Raw genomic sequence first — 24,039 nt, 5'->3', positions numbered from 1 at the left:
GTGAGTTCGAGGCCAGACTGGTCTACTGAGTTCCAGGACAGCCTCCAAAGCTACAGAGAAACACTGGGGGGGGGCTGGGGAGTGAATGCTTAAAGACTGTGCTAGGAAGAGCACGAGTTTGAGGACAGCCTGGCTACCCCTGACAGGTGTGCCCACTTGTAACCCTGGCACTGGTGAGGGGAGACCTCATTGCCCAGCCAGTTTAGCCTACTCAGAAAGCCCCAGGTCAGTGAAAGACTGAGAACAAATGCGAAACAAAGATCTCCCGAGGTGGTCTGCACCTGGGGAATGGCATCTGAGGTTGTCCTCTGGCCTCTACAGGAGTATGCACTCATCTCCCCTTCCCATCACATTGTCCCCCTGTCACTCCAGAACATTCCTTACATAAATAAAGACATGCAAAACAAAGTAAGTTACTTTGAACCTGATGTTGACAGATGGGAGTCTATGTACAGACACACACTTATATTAATGAACATGTGTACAAATAAATGTGAGCCTCAGGGCGCCAAGAGCCAGAACCCAGCTTCTGCTGCATTTTTGTTGGTGCTCGTTTTGGGATCCAGTTGTGCTCCTTGGGTTTTATAGCAACTTTTGTATGGCAATAGCTGATTGCAGATAGAGACTGTGTCACCCAGCCCGACTGGTGACCCAACCCCAGGAGTTCTGTCCTAAACAGGTACCATAACTTATGAGTAGCTCACAGAGGGACTCTGTATTTTGCACGCACGCACGCACGCACGCACGCGCGCGCGCACACACACACACACACGCACACATGAGTATTAATAGTAATAAAAAAGAGGGAGTGGGAGTGATATAAACAGTACTTATGTATGACATTCAACAATTAATTAAATGTTAACAAATTATTGATTCCTGTCCAAGGCTTTGCCAGCCATGTTACTGAGAAGTGTGGTCCAGAGTTGGAGCTGGGAAGTTACGTTCTCTCTCAGGAGCCGACAGAAGTGAGGCGCTGTGGGCTGCAGGGGGTGGGCGAGGCAGCTTCCACCTCTTGGCACAGGATCACTGTGCGGCTCTAACCGATTTCTCTCTGCAGTGACAAACCTATTGTAGTGTGTCATGGCTTTATGTACTAGATTTATAAACAAATAGAAGTGTGTGTAAACTAGACAAAGGTGCTCTCCAAGTCTCCTACCCCACACAAGCTGGGATACGGATTTTCCTCTGAAGTTGTTTAGTAATTGTAAAACATGTTTTATTTCAAATCATATTCCTTCAAACAGCAACTTGGGTTAGAGAAATGCAGAATGAGGGAAGGTTATTAGTTCATTAGTTATGTTAGTTAATCTAAATCACATTAGGGAGGGTTAAGAGGATCTTCTGAAGGCTAAGAGGTTAATGTTCTAAGTTTTACGTTACGCAAAATGCTAAACATTTAAATACACTATTATACTTCTCTCTCGTTAGTTCGTTCGTTTGTTTGTTCGTTCATTCATTCATGGCCCTAGAGTTAATATTTTGCTAATATGTAAGCCAGGCTGGCCTGGAACTTACTTTGTAACCGAGATTGATATCAAACTCATCCTCCTGCCTTAACCTCCAGAGTGTTTACGCCACAGGTGTGTGCCACACTGCTTATCATTGTTATTTCAAATTGTACAGTACAAGTAATTCTTGTTGGGGAGCCTAGTGTCATAGTCTCCTGAGACACCTTGGGAAAATGAATGTTCAAAACTGTAGTGGTGCGGCGTCTAGTATGTTTTCAGAAGTCCCCTTGCTGACCTGTGATATAAATAGTGTTTATACCTGGCCTTGCTATTATAATGAAAATGGAAAGTTTTAACAGGAGCAGTGGAGGCATGCCGTTCTACTGACACAGATCAGGAATAACTAAAAACAAAAACAAAAAAAAAAACTATGTATAGTTGAAGGCAGAAGTTTCTGTCCCACTTGGTATTAATTGTAAAATGTTTGGCTGACGGCTCAGGCTTCTTATTGGCTAGCTCTCTCTTAATTAATTAACCCATTTCTACTAAACTGTGTATTGTCATGAGGCTGTGGCTTACCCATAATGCTCTGGCATGTTACTCCTTCAGCGGCTGCATGGTGTCTCCCTCTGGCAATGCTCTCTGTGTCCTCTCCCCAGAGCTCCTGGCCTGGCAGCCCCTCCTACACTCCCATTCTGGCTCCTGGACAATCAGCGCTCATTCACCCGCCATTAAGAGAAATGTATATTCACAGCATGCAGAAGGACATCCCCATCGCTTCAGAGCAGGCTGCAGTTAGCTTTCTGCAACAGCAAGTGCGCCAGACTGTGTTTGTCCTGGAGAAACAACCCGGTTACCCTTCAGTGTAGATAGTGAAGAGGAGGAGGAAGGGATTGTGATGTCACCTCACCACAGGCCATTTTACCGGTTGGTACTTGAGAACACAAGCCCCTCTGCTCTGTCGGCATCCACCTGCATGACTCTCTGGAAGGCTGAGGCTCTGCCCACTGCCTTCACACTTATGTCAGTGCCTGGAACAGCACCGTCTAAATAGTAACCACCACTCACGTAGCTTAGGATAGCCAAGCAATTACATTTTTTAAAAGTTAAAAACATTAAGATTATTTTAAATAATTTACCCAATATGTCTAAAATACATTATTTAAATGTCTAATCAAATTTAAGATGTTAATGCGGTATTGCATTAATTTACATTAATAGCGTATCTTAGTTCTGAGAGCCACACAGACTGTGAGCTAATAATGCATTGGACAGTGTTGAGTGAGAGCCTGGCTCAGGCTCAGTGAGCGAACCGTGTGTAAGAATCTGCCATCAAGATTGCATGTGGAGTCAGGGCGGCGTGCTTTTGCCATGTATCAGTTGGACATATTATCATCGCATGTTAGTAATGAGGTGGGAGCTCCTGGAGATGGCTCTGATGCTGAGGTGTCAGGAGCAGGGGCTGCATGCAGTCCCTTAGGCCCTTTGAAAGAGAGCAGTCCTCGGTTACTTTGTAAGAGAACCCACAGTCCAGTCTGTCAGCGTCAACAGTTTTAAAACTGTGCCCTGATAACATTCAAGTAGTAGAGGATCACCTTAAAAGTCTTAAAATTGGCTAAGGGGCAGACTTCTTAGTGGTTAGAGCAGTGCAAAGTCCTGGATTCAAATCCCCAGCACCACCACCCCAAAGGCCTATAGTGTTTTCTGAATAACTTAAAAGGAAAACATCTTGTTCACATGGGAAGTAGAAAAGTGCTATTGTAGTGTGCTAATAATTTTAGTTTTCATCCGACTGGAAAGAAGTACCTCATGTATTAAAGATGACTTTATTGAATATGATTCTTAGAATTTATTATATTTGAGATTTTATAGTATGTGTCTGAATATAAAGTGAGATTATTTTTCTAAAATTATCTTAGTGATAATTACAGACTTCAGTGATTAAATGATATCCTGTATGGTCTCTCATATTCTTGATGTAATTTCTGTTATCACCTTAACTAAGAGGTCCTCTTCAAGGGTAACACAGACTCACAATGTCCTTTTTTTTGGTAGCAGTTTTGGAAGCTTATGGAAGTTATTTAATAGAATGGAATTGCAGAAAAGCAATGCACAGAATTCACACGTTTTTGAGATTAGGAGTTCATATTTTCAGGTGTTACTGAAAAGAAAACTCGAGAGAGCCCTAGGGTTAATGAAAACATCACTGTGCTGATGCTAAAAAGTTTCATGTAGCTGGCAAGTGCCCTCTCCTGTCTCCTAAGCCCTCTCTATCCCCTTGTTTTGGTACTGAAATCTTTGTGTTTTTAACTACCTTATGTAGAAAACGTAAAAACTGCTGGGGCATACCAGAAGTGTGGTCTTCGAATTCCAGTCAGGATACACTGGGAAATAACACTTACATTCAGTTTCTTGCTTAGGTTGTTGAAGTAAACTACTAACCCTCTCTGTTCTCCTTTCCTTCCTTTTGCTCATCATTTCTGTTATTTTGGTGGGCCACTTACCATTTTAGGCGGTGATGTTTAAATGATCTTACTAGCCTGTCCTTCGGATGGGAAGGGAGATAAAGATCTAGTTGACTTACCCAGAGTCACCCAGTCACCCAGTAGCTCACCAGTGACTGGCCCACTGACTCCCCCACATTCTCTGGCCAGCTTCACCAAACCACACTGCTTAGCCTGCCTCTTACACTTTTACATGCCCACTCCCAGCATGCACACCTGCCCCTGCCCTGGCCTGAACTATGGCCACACACTGCTAAGTCCAGCCCTACCTCAGCTATGGCCTCAGCCAACAGGTGTTGGCAGCCCCAATCTGTTCCGTGTCCTCTGGTCACATTTAAACTGTTGCTTAAAGACCCCCCCCCGCTGGTGCCGCCTGGGGCGTTCTTCACATGAGATCGTGGTACTGAGAGCTAGGGCCTCTTTTCTTTGTTTTAAAGATGTGCTTTCAGAAACTTGTGATGTCCCTCTCTCTCCCCTCTCTTCTGAATGCTTTATTAATCTCCTATCTTCCCCTTGGCCACAGCCACCTATGTAGGTTGTGCCTAGAGCGAATGTTCTTTCTCTCCTTGCACCGTGACATTTTTTCTGCTTGTCATGGTGTCTGTCTCATTCCTCTGGAGATCAGCAGCCTTCCTTCTCTGTGGAGGCGTCTGTAGGGTTTCCCACTGTCCTCATGGCTGACACATGGCAGAGTAGGAGTGAGGGCTCTGGGTTAGGACTCTGCCTTCTGATGGGGCCAGCAGAGGACGCGCAGAGCACTGGCTGCTGCCTCACACATGGCTTCTCTGGCTTTGTGGCTTTAGTGTCATGGTTTGGCCCAAAGTTAGAGTCTGGTAACCCCGCCCCAATCAGGGTTTCTCTGTGTAACCACCCCAGCCTTTTTATTCTTTGATCTAATTGTTGGCAACAGTGCACAGACCTGTGGTAAAGTGTCATGGACCATGCTATCCATTTTGTTGTTATCAAGAATATTTGCAGTTGGGCATTGGTGGTGCACACCTTTAATCCCAGCACTCGGGAGGCAGAGGCAGGCGGATCTCTGTGACTTCAAGACCAGCCTGGTCTACAGAGCGAGTTCCAGGACAGTCTCCAACACAATACAGAGAAACCTTGCCTCGAAAAACCAAAAAAAAAAAAAAAAAAAAAAGAATATTTGCTTGTAAAAATGTACTTCTTGAAAGGGAAAAAGAAACTTGGTTGTTATACACTTTAGATCACTGAGCATGAAGTTTTTCTTTTTTTAATTATTTTTTTAAATTTAAAAGCAATCTTACATACCAATTCCCTCTCCCTCCCGTCCTCCCATCCCCCTCTGTGATTTTCTTACACTCTTTATCTGCTATCCCCGTGATTTTCTTACACACTTTATCTGCTATCCCCATGATTTTCTTACACACTTTATCTGCTAGCATCCCCCCTGTGACTTTGAGTGATATTGGATGAAGAGAGGGAGACAGCTTTAAGTGATTTCAGTTGTATACTTAGGCTAGAGAACTGCCATGTGTATTGAGGATAGTATGCAGCCTTTGTGGGGCAGTATTTTCTGGATTATTTTTGGTTAGGTGTAGAACTTCAGTAACTGCTTTTGCATAATATATGTAAAGAGGGTGAAATTTGCTATATAAGTAGACTTTTTAATGAGGAACTTTTACTCTTAACTATTAAAACCGTTATTATGTAGTTAATTTGGTTTATTTTACTTTGTTATCATTTGTTTATTGAAATGGTCTCACTGTATGTCCCTGGCTGGCCTCAGACTCTGTTAGACTGCAGAGTAGATGTCAGACTGGATGTAGACCAGGCTGACTGCAAACTGAAAGAGATCCCCTGTCTCTGCCGTCTTAAGTGCTGGCGTTAAAGGCGTATGCCATTAGGTCCACTCCCAGTGAACTTTTCAGTGTCTTCTTTAGGTAAATGCCTTGTCTTTTGAATGGGTTGTGAAGGAAATTCTGTAAATAGAGTGTTCTAATTGAAATCATTAAGCCAAATGATTACCTCATTGGATAATTTTAAATGTTAAGCTATAAGTACTTAACTGGCTTAAAAACATCTTGTTTATTTAACAGCTGTTTAACTGGAACTAAAAAGGAGTTAGGGGTATGTACATGGCTCCCTGCTTTTCCTTGGGATAGGAGAGGGAAAGCTGCGGCTCACCAGGCATTCTCAGGCAGTGTTGTTGTGGGGTAGCGGCAGGTAGGGCTGTCCCATATTTAGTTCTGAATGTCTTTTTCTGCGCTTTTAACACCTTTCTGCTGAGGAAAAAGCAGCTAACCAGTCAACTTTTGGCTTTTTTAATGGCGTTGTAATGAGTGTCTCTGTACTTGGCCATCACTGGGAAGATCCTGTCAATGTGGTGTAAAGCCTTGACAAAGTTAAGGGGGTCAGATTTGAAGAGAAACTGAGGGCATAGGGGAGAGGTAATTGGTGTGTGTGTGTATGCGCGTGCGCTTATGTACACATTACTGCAATATAAGTTTTAGATAATAGCATTTTGCTATTATTGAAATTTATGATAAATTTGGAATCTTAACCATTAAAAGCTTTCTTTTAATGTTTATGGATCATCTTTTGCCTCCTCTGCAAATTATATAGTGTTTTCCTGTCTCTGGCATGTTACAAGGGAGTCTCAGTTTCCATTGAGTGTGGCAAAGAGTTGTTTTGTTGCTCACAGGACTTCTTTGGACAGTGATTTCTGTATTGTAGCTGGACTTGTGGGATCAAGGTTTTTGTTTTGCCTCTTATGTACATGCTAAATTTGCAAGTTTGCAAAGCATCTGAGCTGTGAAAAGCTGGAGTGCTACAGTTCAGCTGTCCTGAGTGCTGTGGGCTTTACCCTTGACTATTGCACACATGCATGGCTGTGGCGTAGGAGCAGAGAATGAAGACCTCATCTCCAGACTGGAAACAGGAAGGGCTGTTTAGTCAGATAAATGTATTCAACATACTTCTGTCACTTTGGCTGACATTTGAGCACTTGATGTGCCACCAGCTGCTTTTAATCCTCTCAGGTAACTCATGTAGGTACTCATTTTCACCTATGGAAAGACCAGAGGGTACCAGAAGCTTTCTTACCATCTACTTTGAAGGACAGTCTTTTATTAGGTTGTTTTGCAGAATTATTGACTATAACTGGTATAGTGTATCAGCTTGAAGAACAAGGAATTTTGTACAGTTCTTGCGTATTTGGGAGAATTTGAACTGTGAATATTGGTTAGCAGTTTCACCAGGACTCCCATGATCGCCTCATTTTCTATACTATTAACTTGGGTGCTGCTGGAGCAACTGCTCCTGTTCTCTGGAAATCTAGGGTCCTGCAAACACTATCCATTCTTAAAAGTGGCTGTAGATGTCAGGCGTTTTCAGGGTGTGATTTTGGTTTGACAGCCTGGGTTTTCCCTGGGTGCAGCATTGTGCTCTGTGCTGGGACTCTGCTGGGAATGGACTCTTCAACAGCTGTGCATGTCCAAAGACGCCCTGGGCGAGTCCTTAGGACTCTGAGCTTCCTCCAGGAATGAGCATGCTGTCTGTCACTGAAAGGTGGGTGAGCTCTTCTCAGAAGATCAGTAAATACTAAGTAAGTGCGTGTGGAGAGCAGTGTCCCTGCCTTCTTGGGCTGGGTGCTTGGTTAAGCCACTGAGGGTCACAAACCACAAAGTTAACTGTTTTCTTACTGCATTTGCCTCAAACAGAAAACATGATAGTATAAGTAGGCATTTCCAAATTGCTGTTTTTTAAAAAATGGGAAATGTTTAAAACATTAGTATTAAGTTTCTCAAAAGTTTTGTTGCAATGATTTAAGAACTGTCAGCTAGTCGTCTTCTTAGCACATGTAGGGTCTCCCATTTTATGCTGGCATTGCTAGGCCTCTTAATGGCAGATTCTACCATATACTACTGTTAGGAGCTATCCTCATGGCTATCCTCATCCCTGGGGCCCAGCACGCAGGGAGACCAGGAAAGGGGATGTCTGCACAGAGCAGGTGGCACTCCTCCATAGCAGCAGCCACCAGACAAGTCAGAGAGGATGGACAATCCTATTGGACAGGATTTGTCTACATAACCCTGGCTTTCCTGGAACTCACTCTATAGATGAGGTTGGCATTAAACTCAGAGGTCCATCTCCTTCTGTCACTGTTGGGATTAAAGGTGACATGCGCCACCTCCCCCAGGCAAGGTGGGTGAGTCCCCCCCCCCTTCAGAGCTTGCTCTCCTCTCAGACTTTACCCTGAGACATGGACATGTCTTTATTTGCCTGTCTTTGGTTCTCAAATTTTTCGACCCCCGAATTCCTAGTGTGCTCAGAGCTGCTTGGTAACACATACAAGGGGTGACAAGTTATAGATGGTTTTATTTCTGTGATGTTTTAGAATAGGTATCATCAGAAAAAAAAACTTTCTCTACTTGGAATATTTAATTCTACTAGCATCTATAGGTGCCAGGTGAAATTTCTGCCTTATATTTTTGCTACTTAAAAGTAGTGTAAGGGTATTAGAGAAAATACAGATTCTCGCACATGTGAGTTTTAACAGTACAATAATTAAGGCACCTAGCAGCTATATCTTCAGGCACTATTTTAATATTTTTCATATTCCATGTTCTACTAAAAACTACGTTCTTGGCTTCCTATTTCAGCAGTGAGGAACTAACATGCCTCTTGTGATTGGGAGGTAAAGTATGTTTGCCTTGAGGTTAGCTTTTAGGGTAGTGTAGTAAGCTCTCGTGAGACACACAGTGAGCGAATGTCAGGGCTGCTCTTGGGGCGTCTGTCTGGGCAGCTGTCCGTCTAGCTGCTGTTCTGGACTCTCTGTACACACTGCTCAGCTGCACTGCCTAACGTCCCCCTTCCCATGCTCGACCTTGTGCTGGGACCGTCATCTGTTTATTTTTATAGATGCAATGAGCTCCACAGGTTGTTATTTTGTGCACACAGTTGTCTTTGAGAAGTATTCTCCTGGTGTACTTAGTTTCTGTCTGTAGTCATTTCCTTCAGTGAATCTCCCTGAACATTTTTTTTTTTTAGTGCAGATCTTATGTTGACATTCTTTTGTTGACTGAAAAATTACTCTGCTGGCATTTTTATGAGGCTGTATTCACTGGAGATAGTGTAGGCTGGAGTCTCTTTCTTTGGTCTTCCTGAAGATGATTTCCTTTATCCTGAGGGGACATACAGTTTTTCATAAAGTCAGTTGTTTACATGGATGCAAATCCTCTGACTTCTCTGTTGATTTCAGTGATTTGGTTGGATGTTTCAGTGTGTTGTACTTTTCCTGTTATTCTTTGTACTTTTGAATTCAGCAAGTTCCTGTTTGTTCGTTCATTCATTTGCATTCACTGATCTTCTCTAGTGTCTGGTCTGCCATGAGGTCAAATGGCTGAAATTTTCATTTCTAGATTTCCATGTGATTCCTTTCATAGATTACGTCTCTAGTAAGATTCAGGGTTTACTTATGGTAGCTTTTTTTTGTGTGTGTGTTTTAATCTTGCTCTTTCTTGTTAATGGATGTTTACACCTCTTGTAGTTCCCTGCGTTTTCTGGCCTGGTGAATTTGATTGATGTCACAGTGTGTGTATGCTGTGTGGTAGGACATCTAGACTTTGCTGTCCTTAAAGAATATTTGATTGTGTCCTCATCCTTTGATATCTGTCTTTCTGTCTGTGTTAAGAAGGTCAAGCCTTTGTCATAGGATAGGACTAGTGTGAACCCTGAACCTAAAACATGGTCTTCTGGCCTCTGTGGGTTTCTGTGGTTGTTTATCTTGGTTTACTCACCTAGTTGGTTGGGATACAGTGTCACACTGGCCTGGGCAGGTTTGGATCACTGTGTAGCTCACAGATTTGTTGCCTAACTGCAGGGGCTCTACTGTGTAGCTTAGCTAAAGTCCAGGGTGACTCGCTTGTTCCCGCCAGTCTTGAACTTTCATTTCTGTCTACACAGCTCAGCAACACTGCCATGTTTTATTGAAGTCTGATACTACTCTGTGAGTTTCCTCCAGAGAGATTGACACACTGATCAGTTCCTTTTTCTCAGCAATCATAGATGTCCCCAACATGTATGAAAACCAGTTACTTCATGTCTTGGCCAGTTCTGTAGTCATTTATGGTGAATGAGGTAGTCTGGTAGCAGGGACTTTAAAGTGGTCATGGGCGTCTGCGATGACTGTCTTTTATAATATCCCGCTGTTGCCAAGAGCTTGATAGACTGATTTCATTAATGTTTCATACGTATGACAAACACAGGCTTTACTTACGTCTCATAAGCAAGTTCATTGTTCCTATGCAGGGCTGCATGTCTTGTCTAGTAGGTAAAGATGTCTGCATGTGCCTGCATGTGTGTGTGGATGTGTGTGTGCCCCGGCAGTCTACTGAAAGACTAGTCCACACGGCCTTTGCTGCTTCTCACTAGGGCCTGCTCCCCAGCCACTCTAGCCCTGCCTGCAACACACTGGGAGACACTTAGTTTTCAAGTTATTTGGCAACAGAATTGTAATGGGTTTTGGAAGTTAAACATGCTTTTGTGGTTAAAAAAACAAACAGTTCACACAGTTCAGAAGGATTTAAAGGTATAAACAGGATGTTGCATATGTGCTTCAAAAATTTAAAACACTTTGTGGAACTGAACTTCAAATAAAGATTGAAGAATTAAATATTATAAGTTTATCAGGTAACTGTAACTCTTGGGCTAAAATATTATATAGTTGCTTGTCCCGTCAATGGGATAAGGGTTATTGTAATATGGTAGAAGTATTGGGTTGAATCATATGAAATTGTTACTTTAGATCACAAAGGAAGCTAGATACTGACGATTTTGTATGTTTCAACCTAGTTCTTCATTATCATATCACCTCTGCTAAAAGGTGTGTCTACTTTTAAGTTAACACTTGAGTTAACTTAATAGAAGATAGACACTTTAGGAGGAAAACATAACATGGTAATTTGCTCCATTTAGGGTCAGATTGAGAGAAATGTCTGCATTAGCTTGTCTTCTTGGAGCCTTATCATAGGGAAGAAATAAATGAGTGGATACCTTATATTTTTGACATTTGCACATAGAATTGAGTGTGAGGTAGATGTAAGTATATCAAGCACACCTGTCGAGTATCTCTGCGTGTACAACACTGCAGTGCTTTAAAATCCCCTAAGAGAAAGAGGGGTGTTTCTAGTGAATCTGAGCTCATTGATGACCCATGGCAGATGGTAAAAAGAGTATCAGGTACTTTACCACCTAACATGCACACTCACACAGGAAAACACCCAAGTGCACACACAGATGTTCCCTCCCCCACTCTCATCTCTAAGAATCAAATCTGCCAGTACTTGGGAGGCAGAGGCAGGCGGGTCTCTTGCGTTCAAGACCAGCCTGGGCTACACAGAGAAAGCCTGTCCTGAAAAACCAAAAACCAACCATCCAACCAACCAACCAAACAAAACAATAAAAAAACCCAGAACAAAAATAACTGGGATACTAAGTATATTGGGGACCTGTGGTACACTATGTGATCAGACAGTGCTTACTTTTGCATCATCTGATACTGCTATTGTCTAGAGAACAACTGTCTGTTCATCCATCCATCCATCCATTTATTTATAGACATTTTAACCTTGGCTGACCGGGAAAAGTGTGTGGCCCAGTGTGGTCTTGAACTCTGTCTCCTGAGTGCTGGGTTGGCACAATCCTTTAAAAACAACAAAGGCAGTTAATTATTTTGTAGATGTTTTAAATAGTATTGGCATCAACTGGTAGTTTTTTGAGATGTTAAGTTTCAAGCTCTATCCTAGATCTGCAATATTCAAATCGTAACTACCTTTTGACAAGAGTTAAAGGTGGTTGGAAGCACAGGACCCTGGGCAGTGTTGTTCATGGGACATGAGCAGCAGCAGGGAACTGAGCCTCGAGCATATTAACACCATAGCATCTGTACCTCGAGCATACTAACACCACAGCATCTGTAATAAACAGTTGCTTCTTTCTAGACTTCTTAACATTCAAGAGGATTAGGAATTGGGAAAACTAAGTTACTGAATAGTTAAGTAATTTGCCCATTTACAACCTTAATCATACTACTATTATTAAGTTCTCTTTATATATTAAGGACCTCTATTTATATTCTGTGGCCACATGTTCTTTTTAGCATATAGATTAAAGCCTTCCTCCATACCATTTGACAATTAGAATTCTGAATTTTTGCTGTTACACACATGGCTGCCATCCTTGTTCACATTAGTTATTAGGATAATTTTATGGGAGTTAATTTTTTCTCTTAACTGAGTAGTTTCTCCATTTAATTAAATTGACTGAAAAATGGAAAGTTTATGAAAAGTTGTGTTAGCTCTTAACATAGGCTCGATGTCACTTGACTTGTTGTCAGTTGAAGCTACACCACAATAAACACAAGCTCTCTAAGAACAGTGTTGGGGACAGGCTGAGCCCTACCTAAAGACAGATCACTAGCCGTCCGTCCCCTGATCCCTGACAGTAGAGGTGTACACAGGCGGAAGAAAAGCAGCTGGTAGGAATCCGTTCTGTGTGGTGGTCACGGGTGGGATGTGGTGGTGGAAATGAGAGTAGCTTGCCTCTGAGTGCTGTGCAGGTGTGGAGTCCACGGCACTGGGGCGGGACTGCGGCGAGGAGCCGGGATTGCGGTTTGTTCAGGGTGGGACTGCTGTTGGTGTGATGGAAGGAGAAGCAGGCTTCATTTAGCATTCAGCTAGAGGGGCTGTGCTCCACCAGTAAAGTTAGAGTGCGTGACAGTGTGGCAATGGCTGATGGGACCGACCCGTTTACAAGTTTCTGCAGTGCTCTGGGCTCTTATCCTTCACAGCACCCTTGTCAGGTAGATGCTGTTACCACGAAGGCTCTTACAGGTGTGTGGCAGAGCTGGGATTCCAAACTCTAGCCTGGCTTAGCCTCTGCTCTCTCACTCGTTTCCCTAGAATGGAAAGGGTCCTCTCTGGGTAGTGTGGTCTGGTGAACTCTGGCATTCATTTATGATGAGACACAGAGTTGACTGACCAGAGTTTTACATCTTTGTTTTCTAATCACAAGTTTGGCTAGAGATAGGAACTTTTCTTTTAAAGGAAGTATACCTTTTCTTAGCCATCACCCATTCTATGGACTATAGTGTTCAGCTTTCTTTTCTGCTATGGATGATATTATAATCATGGCTCCTAGCTTGCCTGTGGGTGATAACTGACTATCCTATTTCCCCCCCCCCCTCCCCTCTCTTATCTGCCCCTCTTCCCTCCCTTGAGCTTGCCAGGTTTAAGTTAAGGTGGCGTTGGAAAAGTCTAGGGTATCCTGCGTCCTCAGTTAATTTCCGTGAGGTGTTTGGACATCTGTTTGTTCAACTCTTGGTCACCTCTGTCTGTGGACAGCATCACCGTAGCTCCTTCTCTAGTTGATTGTTAGCTTTGCCTTCAGATTTGTCTGAGGAGCTGGCTAATTGGCAGGGCCTGTCCCAAGAATTCACACTATAGGGTTCTTAAGGGTTAAGAATTTCATATGTGAAAATAAGTTTTAAAAGTTGTTACTTGTGGACTGGTGAGATGACTCAGTGGATAAAGGCACTTGCTGCCAAATCTGAAGACCTGAGTTTGATCCCCAAGACTTGGACGGTACAAGGAAACTGGCTCCTGCAAGCTCGCCCTCTGTCTTCACGTGTGCGCTGTGACATGGCATGTGTGAGCTCGTGCTCATGCACTCCAAAATTTTTAGAACAGTTGTTACTGTTCACTATAGAATGCTAAAGGGATTTTCTCAAAAGAAATTTATATTTAATCTGTGTTTTATGCCATATTTACTATACAGCTGTTTTTTGGTTTTTCGAGGCAGGGTTTCTCTGTGGCTTTGGAGGCTGTCCTGGAACTTGCTTGGTAGTCCAGGCTGGCCTCGAACTCACAGAGATCCGCCTGCCTCTGCCTCCCGAGTGCTGGGATTAAAGGCGTGCGCCACCAACGCCCGGCCAGCTGTTATGTTTAATGACTATACCTGTTGGTTATTTCAAAGGTTTTTAATAATATTGAATGTCCTCAAGGACTAATTTAAGTGTCTGAGATGCATCAGATGACACACACTTTAGGATGTGAGTACTTTTTAACCCTCTGTTTAACCCTGTCTGTTCCCAGGAGGAGAGACTTCAGCATGCAAACCTTCATCTGTTCGGCTTGCACCGTCGTTTTCATTCCATGCTGCTGGCCTTCAGATGGCTGGACAGATGCCCCATTCACACCAGTACAGTGACCGTCGCCAGCCCAATCTAAGTGACCAGCAGGTTTCTGCCTTATCATATTCTGACCAGATTCCGCAACCTCTAACTAACCAGGTAATTTTCATTAATTATCAGAAATGATGTTGACATTATAGCTTATCCTTCTGAAAAAACTAGACCAGTAAAATGGCAAAATCCCTTGGGTTTTCCATGTTGAATGGAAACGTTGGTAGATAGAGCGTGGCACTTAGAAGTGTGTGTTTAAGGTTGTGGGTTCTCCTCACTCCTTTAACATGCTTATCTGACTTTACTGAGAGAGAAGTCAGAAACAGCCACAGCGTCTCAATCTGGAATAAAGAGTGGGAATTGTTTCTAAAGAAGAGTATTTTTTTAAAAATGTCTTATTTAAGAAAGGCATAGGAAACTGAGAATCAGTTACAACAAATTTATGTTTATGATGTCATGTTATAAACAGTTTTTATATACACTTGTAAATTTATAAACAAAATCCTTACACAAAAGGTGTGTGAATATTCAGCATGCTGTTCTAACGTTCAGACTGCAGATCCAGCAATTTCTCACAAATTTGAGGCTATGAAAAGAATGTTGAAATGAACACATTGTATGTATACACGTGGGTATTCTTAAATGTTTGAATTAGCGGTGCCCCACATTAATCACTGTTTTGGGGGCCTTTCACTGGCTGGGAGGTAGAGGCAGTTTTCTGACTGTGGTGAGTACAGAATGTGACTGCTGCTAATGGATGTAGGATTTTAGGTGGCCATCGCTTTATTTGGATCTTTTTGTATAGCAAGTGAGGAATGAGTGACAAGTGTTTCTGTCGGATCAGTTGGGTGAAATGTGGGTGGTTGTCTATGGTTGAGTGTCTGTTATCAGCATTCTCTGCCAGTAGCCTCTTGTAGAAGATGTGAACAGCAGCGGCGTGGTGGGGCTTCCATGTTTCATTCAGTCCATTGGCTCAGAAGTTAGGTCGCGTTTGAGAATTGGAGCACTTGATCGCTGTGCTCAGATTAGACAGCTCTTGGTCATGTGCCGAGGGAAGCGGAAGGAGTGGTCACTTGCGGGTGTTCCTGGCGTTGGTCTCCCACTCTGTCAAAGCAGCATGCACACGGACTCTGGCTTATGTGCTTTGCAGCTGGGGAGACTGGGTTTCACTCCTGCCTCTGTGTGAGTGGTGGTAGACTTCCCTGCCCCGCTCTGCTTGCTTCCTTTAGATACAGTGCACTCGGATATATAACAGCTGCTATTTGGAGAGCCAGGAAAAAAAACCTTTCAAATAAGTTTTATCATTATATCATATTAGTTGATAGTTTAGTTAGCAGAATATCTATTTTCATATTCAGCTAGTATCTTATCTTTAAATCATTTGTATGATACTTTGGTTAATATTTGTGATTTAAGACAAAATGTTTTTAAAGATTCATGTGCTGTAAAGAGACTACTAAACACAGGCAGGTGTTGCTGGCGCACTTGAGGCAGAGGCAGGCAGATCTCAAGAGTTTGAGTCTAGCCAGCGTTGTCTATATAGTGAGTTCTAAGACATCCAAGGCTACAAACAAACAAAAGCCTACTAAGTAATAATAAAGTATTTCTTTCAAAGTTAACAAAGTTCTGCATCTAATAAGGCAGTCTTTAGAAGAAGGTATCTTCTTTAGGACTGATGTGTGACTTGCCAAGGAGTATATGACGGGCTCATGACGTTGGTGCTAGGGAGGACTTGAGTTATAAACACAGGGACATCTCATGTCTGAGAGGTTTTTGAATGTAAAACCAGGACCTTCTTCTAGACCCTCTTAAGTATTTTCTAGACCATGTATAAATTTCATAACGTGATTTTCATTGCTTCTTACTATCATTTTATCAATGTCATTGCCCAAGTTTTGAAAAGAACTTAGATTTTATTTCTAGTCATCAGTTTTCTCATTAATATATTGGGTATAAATATAATAGGTTCTGTTTGAAAAACTGTTAAGACACGAGAACCACAGTAGACAAGTATGTCTGTCACTGACGTGGGCCTAGTCCAGCTCGCAAGGCGGTCTTGATGCTCTGAGCTCTGCGTGTGGGGGGAGTGTTGTTCCTTCCACCTCATTGGCCACTCAGAAGAGCAGGAAGGGAGAAAACAGTGTTCTGTTTCCTTATGGACGAAAATAGAGACTAAGTCTAAATGAATGAAATAGAAAGTTTTTAGTGAAGCGTAGATCTCTAAATCTAACTTGCTCGATCTGTATGATGTTACCTGCGTGTGTGTTTTCAGGACTGAGCGTCTGGTATTGGATAACCTGGGAAAGACCATCTCTGTGCTGCCAGCCCTCCTTAGTTGCCTGCAGTTGTTATGTGGGGTTGAGGCCTCGTGGGCGCCCCTGCACTTGGCCAGTGGAACAGCACTCCGTGTTCTCATTTATAAGTGGTGGCAGCAGTAGCACCTTTTCTTACAAGATACATACAAAATGTGCATGCTTACAATAATTTTCAGTAAATATTTGCTGGTAGTGTCATTTTATTGTTAATCGGTTTTGCTATAATACCAGCTTTTACATACAGTAGTAGTGGAGTATTACAGTGATTTTTGTTGTTGAGACTGCATTGCATAGATCCAAGAAAGGACCTCTCAGATACAAGTTACTTTCATGAAACAATGCTAGAAACTTAAAAAGGGAAGAGAGATCTGTGAATTAAAACATTTTCATTACTTTAAATGCTTGTAGCATTAATTCACATGAAAGAATTGACATGGTTATTACTAGTGTTATCTGTTCAGTATAAGTCCCCAAGGAATGGTATTCTTTGAATTTAGTTTTGCCTGTTCATATTTTAAGAAATAAAACATTTGGAAAATTAATTTAAGTCTTGTTAATTATGCGGATACTTCAGATGTGTAGTTGCAGATAACTCCTGCTAAGTTACCTAATGAGAACAAAAAGAGATGCCTGGTCACCCGGTTCAGTGGACTCAGCATTTGGATATCAGAGTTTTAGGGATCTGAGCATGCTGGGCTGGGGAGTGGCTGTTGGCAGAAGGATCTTAGTTCATCCCTGGCAGGATAGTGCTTGCAGAAGGTCTCTGTGACACTGCCGTGCTTGTGCGAGTCTTGGTCTTGCTTCTGTAATGGGCAGAGACTCACTGGAGGGGTAGAGTCTGGGGATGCGACTGGAGTCAGCTGGTTCAGGAAGCTTCAGTCGCTAGGTGTGTTTTAACTGCCTGTTTTAAACCCGTCAGGCTTTAGAAGTAATTCATAAAAAGAAATTGTCATAGGACTAATTGTATAGTAGAGAAGGCATGTGAGGCAGCATCACATATGTCTGGAGGGTCATGGATATACCTGTAATTTCACTGTTTGGGGGGAACAGGATCCAAACATAGATGTTTAGCATGTTAATCTTCTAATTTCATTTATTTGCTCCAAAAGTTGTCTCCCTTAGAATCCAGATAAAAGGAATAACTTTGAGAATGTACAGTCTAAACATAAGTCTATTCTGCTAGAAGGAAATTGACTACTGGCTATGGGAGAGGGAAGGTGACTAGGTTGTGTAGAATGAAGGGCCTGAGACAGCATGGCTAGATCTTGGTAGCGGGTGCTATGCCGCTACAGTGTAGTTAAACTGCTAGTCTCTCTGTCTGTTTAAGGTGATGCCTGACATTGTCATGTTACAGAGGCGGATGCCCCAAACCTTTCGTGATCCAGCAACTGCGCCTTTGAGAAAACTTTCTGTCGACTTGATCAAAACATACAAGCATATTAATGAGGTAAGAGTATTGGTTTGCTAGGGTATCTATATTTTCAATAGAACAAGGAACAAGTGTTTTGTTGTGTCTTTGTCTAAATGGGTTTTATTTCTAATACTTGTAATATTTATGAAAACTATGAATTTTAATAAGTTAATGATTTTTAGATAGTGTAATTAGAACTGTAGAAAATGTATTAACAAGGATTACAGATGAGAGCTCTGTGGATGACTGCCTCTTTTCCAAAGCATATTAAATATGTTAGTTGTTTCTGTAGCTTCTTCTCAGAGCAAGTGAGAACAAATAACTATGAAAAGCATGTAAGCAGTAGACTTTCACTTAAAATTTCATATCTAATATATATGAGAAATACACATATGTATTTGGTCCTGATACTAGGACTTCACATGAGATGCACTGAGTATTAAGATAACAGGACTGGCTTTATTTGAACTAATCATACTTCTGTCATGTCTTTTACATCTCCCCCAGATTAATTAATTAATTAATTGATCAATTAATTTGTTTGTTTATGAGACAGGATCTCACTCTGTAGCCTAGGCTGGCCTCGAACTCGCAACAGTCTTCCTGTCCCAACCTGCTGAATGCTGGGATTACAGGGCTATGTGTGTTCTTTTATCTCTGCCTTCCCATGGTAAGATATTTTAAAATTTCCATTGAAAAACAGGATTAAAAAAAAAAGCACATTGAATTGTCTTGTAACTTGGCTTGTTGCCACTAAAAATTATTTTCTGGTGTTTGTCCCTTTTCCCCTTGATTGCCATTTGCTTCTGGTCTGGACTCTAGCTTTATAACTAATTGTAAAGTGAAAGGTTTCTCAAGCTGTGTAGTTCGTCCTCACTGGATGGAGCCTTTCACACCGATGGCTTGTCTTCTGCTCACTCTGCATCTACTTTGCCAAAGAGGTGTTCTTAGGTGTATAGACATGTTACAGCAGTTCAGTGCCGTTTAATGCCTCAGCAGTGTGTCAAGATATAATTAGAAAGCCTCAATGCACATTCCTGAGGTAGATTCTGTACACATTTGTTTATACCCTGTGATTATCTGGAAATATCTGAGACATTATTTCTCACAGTGTATCAATGTCAGTTTGTTAATGTGATGAATTTTTATCAAACCCCAGTTGAATTGTTGTTAATAATAGCATCTTTGTTGAAGCTCATTTATCAGATGTCTTGTCACAGTGTATCAAGGTACCAATTTCTTGGGATATTATTGTTGTCATCCCAGTCGATTTAGAAACTAAGCTGTAAGAAACTCAGGTTTAAGAACAATAACTTGGTTTGTGATTGACCACAAAGGCTTAAGGGATTGGCAGGGAGGTATGTGGACAGAATGGGTATGACTTTCATCAGTTACTAGATTATTCTGGACATAGAAATTGGATGACTTTAGTAAAACATCAATTCATTGGTATTTAAAACTTCTATTTTGAAAATATTTTGCTGTAAGATTTAATATCCAATTAACAATAATTTGAGAATAAGGCAGTAAGACCTTAAACTTAAAGGGAATAAATAAAACTGTTACTCCTTTTGTTTGGAGTTCCTCATTGTATTTCTTTCATTTTTTTTTTTTTTTTTAATTAACGAGACAGGATTTCTCTGTATTGTTTTGGAGGCTGTCGGTCCAGCCTGGCCTTGAACTCACAGAGATCCACCTGCCTCTGCCTCCCGAGTGCTGGGATTAAAGGCGTGCACCACCGCCGCCTGGCTTCCTCATTGTATTTCTAATATCTGTGTAATCTCACTATATATAAATTATGCCATACATTAACAAAAGTGCAAATGAGAACTTTGATTCTTTGCTAATGGATATTTTAGACCAGTCACTTAATACTTCTTATAAAATCTGTCTGCAGTACAGTATCGAATTTCACTATGGACTTGTTTCTATGTATACTTTTCTATTCAAATGCCAACTGCAGAAAAATCTTTGTTTTTTTTTTTTAATTAAAAAAGAGTTGTTCATCAATTTTATGCTGATTTGTTGGGAATATGCTTTTAACACACACCCTCAGTTAACTCTGTATATTCATTTCAGGTTTACTATGCAAAGAAGAAGCGAAGACACCAACAAGGCCAGGGAGACGATTCTAGTCACAAGAAGGAGCGGAAGGTTTACAACGATGGCTATGATGATGACAACTATGATTATATTGTAAAAAACGGAGAAAAGTGGATGGATCGTTATGAAATTGACTCCTTGATAGGCAAAGGTTCATTTGGACAGGTAATTTAATGGAGAATGTCGAATTTCATTAATTAAAATTTTCATTTAATCATGTTAGTATATCCTTAGTAACACACTTTTGATAGTAATAAGTTGATTTAGACAGTATATATTTAAATGATTTTCTATCCTTTAAAAACCCCTTTTATTTTTATAGACGTTTCTTTTGCTGCTGACTATTTACTTTTAGCTAGTGACTAAGTGATTAACTTTATTGCAAACATTGGTCATTACCTCCATCGTCTGGGCTAAGTCAGTCAGTTCTTCATTGTTTTAGACTTAGATGCCTCTGTCTGCTCAGGCCTTGAGGCAGCGCAGCAAGTGCTCTCCGCTTCTTGAGGCCAATCTAAGTACACCAGGCTTGTGCGCAGGACAGACAGGCTTCCGCCCCTTTCTTCCCAGCTCCCAGCAGTCAGTGCATTGAGCACTCTCTGCTTGGGGTGACTACTGTGGGCGTGGCTTTCTCTTCCTTCTCTGCACCTGTAATTCTGTGGTCACCTTCTGAACACCTGGAGGCAGCAGATGCACCCAGGATTGCTCCCTCCCTCCTCACGGTTACTGTCTTTGGGAACAGGGCCTGCATAGGTAGCTCTGGCTGGCCTAGAACTTGTTTCTGCCTCAGCATCCTAAGTGCTGAGGTCACAGGTTATATGCCACTCCCAACTCCTGAGTTACTGAGCACTTTTGGTTAGAGGTATGACTTACGGTTAATGCCATTCATCTCTTTAGACAATTGTATGCACCAAATCTGCTTTTTACTGAGTATAATAAAATGGAGGGAGGGGGTCAAAATGACTTTGTGAAATCCTCTTTGCTTTGTTGATTTAAAAAAAGTAAGCAAACTATAGAACTGGGTGTGGTAACACATGTTTTATATTCCTAGAACTTGGGGGGTGGGGCAGGGGTATCAGGAGTTTAAGGTCATTTTCTGCTACTATGCAAACATAGTGAGTTCGCAGCCAGCTTGGGGTATATAAGACCACGTCTCATAAAGAAACACGTATCTGTGTTACTTCTGAGCCTTGGAAGAAAGCAAAATCCATCCTTTTAACTAGCAAGGTAATATTCATGTGTCACGTTAAATGGTGCCAAGAACAGAAGTGTATTGTCCTCCTTAGACCAGACAGCAGAGCTCCGCTGTGCGCGTGCACGCGCGCACACACACACACACGAATGCACGTGCATGCGTACTGAGGCCTCCGGCTGTGTGAACAGATGCCTGTGTGCCTGCTCCCTTTTGTGATTTGAAGGGTTTCCCTCCTGAGTCAAGGCTTCCATAGTATTTTAGTGATCTCCTTTTATGAATCTTTTTCTTGTGTCAGAAATAGGGGTTGTTTCTCTGTAAAGCCCTTAATGAAGTGTTGTGGAGGCTTTCCTCTTTGGAATTTTTTTTTATGAGACAGGGTTTCTCTGTATTGTTTTGGAGGCTGTCGGTCCAGCCCAGCCTCGAACTCACAGAGATCTGCCTGCCTCTGCCTCCCGAGTGCTGGGATTAAAGGCGTGCGCCACCACCGCCCGGCTTCTTTGGACTTTTTTTGAGACAGGGTTGTCTCTGTGTACCCTGACTATCCTGGAGCTCGCTCTGTGAATCGGGTTGGTCTCTGGGTCACAGATCCTCCTGCATCTGCCTCTTGAGTGCCTGGTGAGGGCACCCGCATTTGGGCATTTGCTCCCAACAGGGCTTGCATGCGTGCGTGCCTGTGCCTCCACCACGGGCAGGCGTCATGCGTGCTGCTCACTCTAGCCTGGCAGTCTTTCCCTCTCACCCTAACCTCTTGTGCTCTTGTTGCTTCCTCAGAGGTGTGGACCTGGTTAGCCGAGACGTGCAGCGCTTACCGTCACAGTTAGGACTCCCACTTTCAGAACAGTAGTGTCCATGTGGACATGACCAGATTGCTCTGAATTTTCTGTCAGGTCTTTGACAAATGAAGGAATTTTGTTTCTTTACCTATTGGTTATCAGTCCTGACTGTACACTGAAAAGTTCGGGAAATATCGACTGTAGGCCTGACTAAGTAAGAATCTATGTGGCTGGCCTGTACACATGGGCACTTTTAAAACTTGCTGCTAAGTGTGTGTGTCAGGGTAATGTGACCCTCTGTCTCCTCCTCCCACTAGCATTGAAGCAGCCAGCTGTTTAAGTCAGCAGGGACTCGATGCTTGTGAAAGACCTTTGGGCTCTGGGTGCTGACCCTGCAGCCCTTACTAAAATGGGTGTGGCTGTCACTGAAGTAAGACATTGGAACTGCTTGTTCACATGTTTACAGGTGTGGCTTCTGACATAAAAGGCAGCAGCTAATGGTTTCCAGAATTGAATGTGGTTTTCTTTCCAACCACGTTAAATTTATTTCCACTCTGTTTGACCTTGACTAATTGAGACTGTGCAGCAGCAGATCCGTCCTAACCTCCTGACTGCCGTCTTCACACCCTCTCACCTGTGACTGTTCACATGTGGTCAGACAGAGCCACACCACTCCTGTCAGACTGTGCATCATACCACACATCTTCTAATGATGACATTCCCCTTATACTTTACTGGTCACTTACTGTTTTAAAATAGTTATTTTATTTCATTGGTTTTATGTATGGGAATCTAATTTAAAATTAGAAAATGTTCTGCTTTCTAAGAACCATTAGAACGAACCTTTCATATATTCTTATGACTAATTCGGAGTTCCTCTACATAAAGGGTAGTTGACCTGGAAGTGGTGACGCACGCCTTTAAACCCAGAACTGGAGAGAGACAGGGAGACCTGTGAGCTTGACTGCAGCTTAGTTTATTCTGTGTAGTGACTGCTAGGTCAGCAGGCTTTTACATTTAGATCCTATCTCAACAACAAAAATGAAAACACAGTAGTTGAGTAAGTTGTCTTATTTAAAAATAAATTAATTAAAATATACATATACACACATATGTGTGTACATGCTTACATACATACACACATATACATTTGTTTTAATGAGAAAGAGTGAAAATTAAAATCCGAGCATTCATCAAGAATCATTTTGTTTCTGAAAGAGGAAAACAGTTCTAATTTTGTTGAAGTTGTCCATTCTGTGGATATTTAGAAATACTGTAAGGAGGATATAAGAAGAAATTTCAATTCCAAAGATGGATTTAGCTGCCTTGTGTAAAATAGATGGTCTGTTGAGTAAGAAACATCGGAGGGAATATACATTAAATAACAGCTAAGTAGATACATAGTGTGAGAAATGTGAACTTGTAAAGTTGTTCCTAATGAAACTGAGGATTACTTATCTTTTTTTTTGTAGGTCGTAAAAGCCTATGATCGAGTGGAACAAGAATGGGTTGCCATTAAAATAATAAAGAACAAGAAAGCGTTTCTGAATCAAGCCCAGATAGAAGTGCGACTGCTTGAGCTCATGAACAAACATGACACTGAAATGAAATACTACATAGGTAAAGGGCTTGTTTTTGTATCAAGATGCCTTGATTTATTTTAAAGTAAGCTTGGGAAAGCGTCCTTTGAAGCCCGTGAGCTGTGCTTAAAGCTTTGGGGTGGTTTACAGAGTGAAGCCGCTGACACTGGTCTGGGCTAAGTCAGCTCACAGGTGCCATGTGCTTGCTTTACTGTGTCTTTGTGCAGGGAGTCTGCTCTGTGTGTGCTCGACATGCTTTCTTCTTAATGACCTGGGATCTCAGCCCCCACCCCACCCCACCCCGGGTGAACTTTGTCAGGGAAGCAGTGTCGATGCTGTTGGACTCATAGTAGCAGGCAGCGTGGGGAGCAGGCCACGGCATCCCCGCCCTGTCTCCTTTGCTGCTTTTCCTCTGACCACCCCACAGGAAGATGACGTTAGCCTTAAATTACAGAAAAATTCCCTTTAGTGGTGAGTGTGCAAGGTCTGGGGGTGCTGTA

The 24,039-nt window shown here is 42.1% G+C and overlaps 1 protein-coding gene across 3 annotated transcripts in view; it reads left to right on the top strand.

Annotated features, from left to right (window-relative positions):
- Positions 1–24,039, top strand: part of Dyrk1a (dual specificity tyrosine phosphorylation regulated kinase 1A) — a 115,586-nt gene that overhangs the window by 69,911 nt on the left and 21,636 nt on the right. For 2 of the 3 annotated variants that reach the window (XM_040750421.1, XM_013116225.3), the window contains 4 exons: positions 14,077–14,273; positions 17,808–17,927; positions 19,971–20,159; positions 23,432–23,579. In XM_040750421.1, coding sequence (XP_040606355.1) covers positions 14,077–14,273; positions 17,808–17,927; positions 19,971–20,159; positions 23,432–23,579 — 654 coding nt within the window. The remainder of the gene's footprint in view (positions 1–14,076; positions 14,274–17,807; positions 17,928–19,970; positions 20,160–23,431; positions 23,580–24,039) is intronic. The other variant, XM_005073795.4, reaches the window with a different exon arrangement.

The sequence above is a fragment of the Mesocricetus auratus genome, unplaced genomic scaffold, assembly GCF_017639785.1.
Source record: "Mesocricetus auratus isolate SY011 unplaced genomic scaffold, BCM_Maur_2.0 Super-Scaffold_100008, whole genome shotgun sequence".
NCBI lineage: Eukaryota > Metazoa > Chordata > Mammalia > Rodentia > Cricetidae > Mesocricetus > Mesocricetus auratus.
Note: the sequence above shows the minus strand (reverse complement) of the source record. Positions and strands in the feature narration are given on the sequence as shown.